The 7,670-nt window shown below is 51.3% G+C and overlaps 1 protein-coding gene across 1 annotated transcript; it reads left to right on the forward strand.

Annotated features, from left to right (window-relative positions):
• Positions 1-2,474: 2,474 nt before the first annotated feature.
• On the forward strand, positions 2,475-6,416 carry LOC308609371 (uncharacterized protein CXorf49 homolog; the record flags this gene model as incomplete). Its single annotated transcript, XM_081223052.1, has 3 exons — positions 2,475-2,572; positions 4,944-6,270; positions 6,369-6,416. The coding sequence occupies 3 exons, from the start codon at positions 2,475-2,477 to the stop codon at positions 6,414-6,416; spliced, it is 1,473 nt and encodes a 490-aa protein (XP_081079178.1).
• Between the last annotated feature and the right edge of the window lie 1,254 nt (positions 6,417-7,670).

Below are 7,670 nucleotides of genomic sequence, written 5' to 3' on the forward strand. Positions count from 1 at the left end.
TTCACAGCCACTAGTCAGTAGGGAAATATAAATCAAAACCATAATGAGATACCATGTTGCCAAAACAATAGGATGGCTATAATCCAAAATACAGATAATAACAAATATTTGGATTTGGAGAAATTTGAATCCTCATACACTTCTGGTGATAATGTAAAATAGTTGAATCTTTTTGGAAAATATTCTGGTGTTTTCTTAAAAAGTTAAACATAGAGTTACCATATGATCCAGAATGTCCATTCCTAGGGATCTACCGAAGAGAACTGAAAACATATGTTCACACAAAAACTCATGAACTCAAAATGTATATGAATATGCTTAACAGCATTGAGTTTGGGAATATTATCCATAACATTCCCAAACTAAACACAACCCAAATGCCCATAAACTGATGAATGTATAAATAGAATGTGGTATACCCATACCATGGAATATTATTTGGCAATACAAATAACTGAAGTACTGATACATGCTACAACATGGGTGAACCTCGAAAACATTACATTAAGTGAAAGAAGCCAGACAACATGTACTATATATTGTGTGATTCCATTTATACAAAATTTCCTAAATAGGCAAATCATAGAGACAGAAAGTAGTTTATTACTTGCCTATAGGGCTGGGGGTGGGTTGGGGGGTTCGGGGTGTTGGGTAAGGGATACAAGGCGTCTTCTTGGGCTAACAAAAATATCCTAAAATTGATTGTGACAGATGCACAACTGTGAATATACGAAAAGCCATTGAATAAGGCATTTTATTTCTTAATTCATTTTTATTGCAAAAACACAGACTAGGAAACCTACCTTATTAACAATTTTTTAGTGTACAGTGTGGTTAACTATATGAACATTGTTGCAATCAGATCTCCGGAATTCTTCATCTTGCATGACTGCAAATCTATACTCATGGAACAACAACTCCCCGTTTCCCCCTCACCCAAACCTTTGGCAACCAGGATTCTACTTTCTGCTTCTAAGAGTTTGACTACTTTAGGTACCCCATATAAGTGGAAACATGCTGTATTTGTCCTTTGTGAGTGGCTTGCTTCACTTAGTATAATATCCTCAAAGTTCATCCATACTACAGCATATAGCAAGATTTCCTTCTTTTTAAAGGCTGAATAATATTCGGTTATATGTATACATTATATATACCACCTTTTATCTATTCACCTGTTGATAGATATTTAGGTTGTCCTCACCCCTTGGCTATTGTGAATAATGGTACAGTGAACATGGGAGTGCAATAATCTATGCAAGATCCTGATTTCAATTATTTTGTAATGTAAATGTAAATGTATATATACGGAAGTGAGAATGCTGGATCATATGGGAGTTCTATTTTTATTTTTTTAGGAACTTCCATACTGTTTTCCATGGCGGGTGCACAATTTTACACTCCCACCAGCAATGCACAAGGAATTCATTTTCTTCACTACCTTGCCAACACTTGCTATTTTGAGTTGTTTTTTTTTAAATACTGGCCATGTTAGCAGTTGTGAGGTGATAACTCATTGTGCTTTTGAATTGCATTTCCCTGTTGACTAGTGATGTTGAGCATTTTTCATATACCTGTAGGCCATTTATGTGTCTTCTTTGGAGAAATATCTAATCAATTCCTTTGTCCATTTTTAAATTGTGTTATTTGGGTTTTCTCTGTTTCTTTGTTTTTGAAAGCATAAGCCACAGACTGGGAAACAATATTTGCAAAGCACACATGATAAAAAACTTGTATCCGAAAGAGATAAAGAACATTCGATATTCAGTAATGAGAAATCAAACAACACAATAAACAATGAGCAAAAAAAAAAAATCGAACTGACATTGTGCTTACTGGATGGTCAGTAAGCTACTGAGAAGATGTTTCACCTCATTAGTCATTAGGGACATAACTAAAGCCAGAATGAAATACGACAACATAGCTATAAACATGGCTGAAATAAAAACAAAATACAGACAATACCAAGTGCTAGACAGACTGAGGAACAGCTAGAACTCTCCTGCATTGCTGGTGAGAATGCAAAAAATGGTATAGACTCTCTGGAAACAGTTAAAAATACACTAACGATTCAATCCAGCAAGTTAACTCCTAGATATTTACCCAAGAGAAATGAAAACTTATATTCACAAAAAATCTGTATGCAAATGTTCACAGCACTTTTCTTAGATGCTTGGGCGACTGCACACTGGCACCGGACACAGACATATCTAGGACTACTGGACACAGTTTCTGAGCTGACACTGATCCCGGAAGCCCAAAGTGTCATGATGGGGCCCCATTAGAGTGGGGCTTATGAGGTTCTGGCAGTAAAAGGAGTTGGGGATAGAGATCAGTTCACGGTGAGCTGACTGGGTCCCTGGACAAACATAGTGGTCATTTCTCCAGTCCCCAAGCTGATAATTCTAAGTGATACACTTGGCAGTTGGAGCAATGACCTACACGTTGGGTCATTGGTCTGTGGAGTAAGAGCTATCATGGTGGGGAAGGCCAAAAGGAACCTCTGCCACTGGCTCCCACCCCGGGCCAAGAGAGTACATCAAAGCCAGTATTGGATCCTGGTGAGCATAACGGGGTAAAGCAGAGATTAGTGACATCATTGGAGACGTATGGGATGTATGGGAAGAGGAGGTAGGAGAGCCACAGGGACAAAGAGAGTGGAGAAGGTGAGAAGTTCCGGGAGTCCCTCTATGGGGGAGGGAGGAAGGGAATGGAAATGGTGAGAGGGAAGATGGAGGCTTCCACTGGATCCACTGGTAATGTTTCATAGGATGCTGGTGGATGCAGGAGATTTTGCTATATCCTTCCTTATCCATTTTAACATATTTGAAATAGCACACCATGCCTTAAAAAGTCACTGGGAGAAGTGGAAGAGGGCGGTATCCACAAACAGGCAGGCACCATCGGGGGCAGGCTCGAGGAGGAGGATTGCAGATTTACAGTGCACCCAGTCTCCCCTGCTCTGTAACTTCTCCAGCATGGCCAGCTTCTCAGGTGCAGAAACTCAGGCCCAGAAAACTGGGCCTTTGAGTTCCACAGGCAACAGCGGTTCAGACACGCCAGGACTCTCCAGGAGGTCAGCCAGAGCAGGATGCAGGAGAGAGAGGTGACTGAAGACAGAGGAGTATGAACGGGAAGGAGCAGAAGGAAGGTATGGGAGGAATGGAGGGGTGTCAGAGCAGGAGTTGGGTGGCAGACAAGGGAAATTCTAACACCCATGGGCCATAGAGAAACCAAGGGAGGCACCACTCCCCAGACATCAGTACTGCTCAGCTCAGGGAAGCTGAGAACTGACAGTTCCAAGAAAAATTGAGAGACACCTGGCTATCCACACCGACCGCCATCACAACTGGTAGGCCTTGGTTGTGCGTCCTTCAAAACTTTAAAACATACTTGTACATATACTTAAATGAATTCTCATATATTACGTAGGATTGACTGGTGTGTGTGTGTGCCCACGCACGCAAGTGATTTAACTTACAAATGTGAATCCAAAGCCATCGTTCTGCAACTTGCAGTTTGAAGTCAGGCAGGTGCTTTCAAAAGCTGTGAGAATGGCCTGATGCATTCCGTTGGACTGCCACGCTTTATGCTACTGGATGCTAAGCCACGTTGCATTCATCCATTTCCTTACTGATGGGAATTTGGAGTGCTCCCAGTTTTTCCCATCACCAACACCCTTGTGCATGGGCTCCTGTACACTACAGGTACCAGCGTGTCTCCGGAAGAAGTACCAGGCAGCGGACTTGCCGGAACATAGAGGAAATACCTATTTTTTTTTCTTCCTTTTTAAGGTCTTCGGCTCAAAGCAAGGACTCTGGAGTCAGATTGATTGGTTTCAATCCTGCCGCTGATCCCCACGAGCCGAATGACCTTGGGCCAGTGGCTGAACCTCTCAGTGCCTGTTTGCTCACCGGTAAGAGGCCAGTAATAGTTGGTACTATAGTTCTAGGAGTGTCACGCTGATGCATTACTATTTATGCCCAGCGCTTAGAAGAGTGCCAGGCACAGAGTCCGTGCTGGCACTAAGTTGCTTTCAATGGATTCTGCCAAATTACCTCCCAAATGGGTCTCTTGCACCACCGCCACAGGGGTTTGCTCCTCACCTCTCCCACCCTCGGAATGGTTAAGCTCTTTGAAGGTTGTCAACCTAGTGTGTGAAACCCGATTCGTGGTTTTAGTTCACATCTCCAGGATCAGCGGTGGCGAGCATCTTTTGGGGTGTAACTGGCCACTGCGATTTCTTCTTCTTTGAATTTGCCTCAGAGAGGGGGAAGGGCTGATGGAGCGAGGCCAACCCCAATCTGTCCGCCAACCCCAGTCTGTCCGCCAAACCTGCCTGCCAATGACGTTTGCTGAGCCACATTTGATGGAGCAGTTGAGACAGAGACCTTACAGAACGAAAATACGATCCCTTTGCTCTCTGGCCGACCCCTGATCACTGACTGCGGGACTCCTGTGCCCATTCTCCTGTTGGGTCGTAAGGCTTGCGGTGGAAGGGAGGCTGGCAAATGCTTTTGGCGCGTGCTAGGCATCCAGTGCCTCCATCTTGACATTTCATCCTCACCACCCCTGGAGCCCGGCGCCCTCACTCCCCGACCCCCTGTATAGATGGGAAACGGAGGCTCAGAGCTGTGACTCTAACCGGAAAGGGGAGGCGGGACAGGAGGAGGCGGGCCGAGAGTCTTGACAGAGGGAAGCACTCCCACCATCCCCTTCAGCAGCCAACTGCTCGGACCGCCCACGGGCTTGAGGGCAAAGCAGAGGCCCTCGACCCCATTGGTTAGGCCTCGAGGGGACAGGCGAACAAGGCGCCCGCTGGTTGGCGGGGGCCGGACCAATGAGGAGGCCGCGTCGCAGGCGTGAGAGGCGCGCTGAAAGTGGCGCGTCGTTTCGTTTGAGACGAGCTCGTGCAGCGCCTGAGGTGGTTGACGCTGCCGTCTGAGCGCCGCCCGCCTCGTCCGCCGTGACCGCGACCGCGACTCGGGCCATCAACAGTCGCCCCGGTTCCGCGGCCGCCTGGGTCGCGACATGAGCTCCCCAGATGAGGTGTCTGTGTGGGGAACGGGTTTCGGCCCAGGGGGCGGGGAGCGGGCCGGCGTCCGCCCAGCCGGCCGCGCAGTTCCGCGGGGACCCGACCGCGGCCCCGAGCCCAGGAAGCCGCCGAGCGGCGGGGGCGGGAGCAGCTGCCCGGATCCCAAGAGCTTCCAGTCAGAGTGGGAGATGCTAGAAGCGGGAGGTCCGGTGCTGTGTGGCCGTGAAGGCCGACCTGGCTCCCCGGCTGATGACATGAGGGACCTCCTTGACCTGGCCGAGGAGTCTGCGGCGGGCACCACGCAGCAGCTGTACGACTGGGACACGCTGGGCTTCTGCAGATACCCGTTGGCGGAGCCCTGCGCCTCTTTGGAAGTGTCCGCCGGCCTCGAGGCGGGTCCCGGCGGTCCAGGAGCGACCGCCCAGAGCTGTGGGGAAGCGCCGCCGGCTCTGGCCGACCCTTTCCACCTCGATGGGTCCGAAGCGGGTCGGGCCTGGGGGGAGCCTAAGAGAGCCACTAAGCGTAGGTTGAACGTGGCTGCGGATTGCCAGCGCTTCTCCGCGGAAGCCCTGGGCCTGCTGCTATCCGACTCCGAGTCCTCAGATGAGTTCAGTGACACAGAGCTGATGACGGTGAGTACTTACCCCGGAGGAGGAGGCCAGGCCGAGCCCAGCAGACCCGAGGATCCCGGGGACACTCCCAGTCACTCGAATTTCCAAGTCAGGGAGAATTTCCTTCACGTGACAGGCTCCTCCCTGTCCTCGGCTCTGCGAGGACTCTCTTCGGTTGTGGAAAGGCAGGGCGTGGGAGAGCAGGGCATCTCTTCCCCTAAGAAAATGCAGAGCGTGCTCTGGGGGGACGGGAGCAGCAAGCCCAGCTCCCCGGGAGCTGCTGCTGCTGCTGCTACGGCAGGTGGCCTGCTGCAGGTCACTCCTAGGAAGAAGGGGACCCAGGAGAAGAAATCCCTCGGGGGAGCCTTCACACTTGCCCTGGGGAAAAACTTCCCTTCCTGGGGGCAGCGAATCTGGGCACCTCCGCTGGAACCGGCCACCTTCCCCCCAGTCTCTGGTATTCCGCTGCTTGGGAGATCCAAGAGGTATACCTTGGGCCCTTCCGGAACCAAACAGGCCAAGCACACCAGCGCTGGGAAGAAATCCGTGGTCACGTGGACAAGGGAGTCTGAGGCTGTGGCGGGAGAAGATAAGGACCCAAATAGAGACCCAGCCCCAAAGGGCCAAGTGAGTAGGCCAGGCTCCTCCTCTCTCCCCACTCTTCCCCGCCCCCACCGCACCCAGAGCACACGTCTTCACCCATGCTGCCTCTGTCCACCCCTCAGGGGTCGTCATTGGGTGCCCCTCGGTCACTGGGTCATTATGATGCCTGATCGGGCTCCTTTTACTAGGGACAAACAGTAAGGTAGCACTTCGGGTGTGCTGGGCCTGGTTCTCCACCCTTGGCCTGTTTCCAGCGTCCTCTGAGAGACTGGGGCTGGGATGGAAGGGAGGGTTGGTAGCTGAATTGGGTCGGGGGATCCCTTAAAAGCTTCCCCGAAAAGCCTCAGTATTTAGACTCACCAGCTTCCTGAATCCTATCTCCTAGGTGTTCCCCAGACCTTCCTTGCAGGGGCCCTGGGCTTACTCAGTGCCCCACTGTTGTCCCTAGATCACCTCTGCCTGCTGGCCTGGGGCTGACGGAGGGAGAAAGTGCTAATGAGATCAGCCTTTCAATTCCCTTCCCAATTCCCTGCCTCACCCCGGCCCAAATCACACAACACTCTCTCTCTCTCTCTCTCTCTCTCTCTCTCTCTCTCTCTCTCTCTCACACACACACACACACACACACACACACACAAACACACACACAGACAGACTTCCTTAGTCCAAATCGGTGAAAAATTTTTGTTTCAGCTGCCAGCTCACAGGCCAGGGACATCTTATCCACGCATGCATCGTGGAAAAGCCAGCAGTGGCGAGGTCGACACCAGAGGCCCCCAAGATCCAAGAAACTCAGAGCCCTTGGCCCTGAACCAGGGAGAAGTCATGCCCGGGGGGCCTGCCCCCTCAGGTGAGTGTCGTGGGTTTGATAGGAGGGGAGGGGAGAGGGGTGGAGGGCAGAAACCTCTGGCTCTGTCTCTGTTGGGGGCACAGCCGTTCTCTCAGGCAGCTTCTCCCACAGGAGACGGGGTGCTGGCAGGGCTGGCCTTGAGCCACATCATCCTGTGTCGGGGGTTTGTGCGGCAGGGCTGATCGGTCGGTGGCAGTGCCACACACAGCTCCTCCGGGTATAGATTTACAGGGGAACAGCCTTTTCTGTTAAGTCCTTTTCGCCCACATTGCTCTCCCACGTGCTGGCTGTGGCTGCAGCTCTGGGAGGGGCGAATCCAGAGGCACATAGCTTGGGGACCACAATGCAATGGGGAAATGGCTGCCCCCGGGTAACAGCGGAGGCAGCCCCAGAGAGAAGGTTCGGGCTTCTGGGCAGAGCAGGGGCGGCTGGTCGCCAGCAGAGGGTGGTGCCGCCTCACCTCACCGTAGACCCCACTTGGCCCTTTCCACCTCACTGGGAGCCTGCGAAGCTGGATTGTGTGTCCTTTCCCTCTCAGGTGACTGGGAGCCACTGGACCATCCCCCAAGACCGG

The sequence above is a fragment of the Mesoplodon bidens genome (genome assembly GCF_964165515.1).
Source record: "Mesoplodon bidens genome assembly, chromosome: X".
Taxonomy (NCBI): Eukaryota; Metazoa; Chordata; class Mammalia; order Artiodactyla; family Ziphiidae; genus Mesoplodon; species Mesoplodon bidens.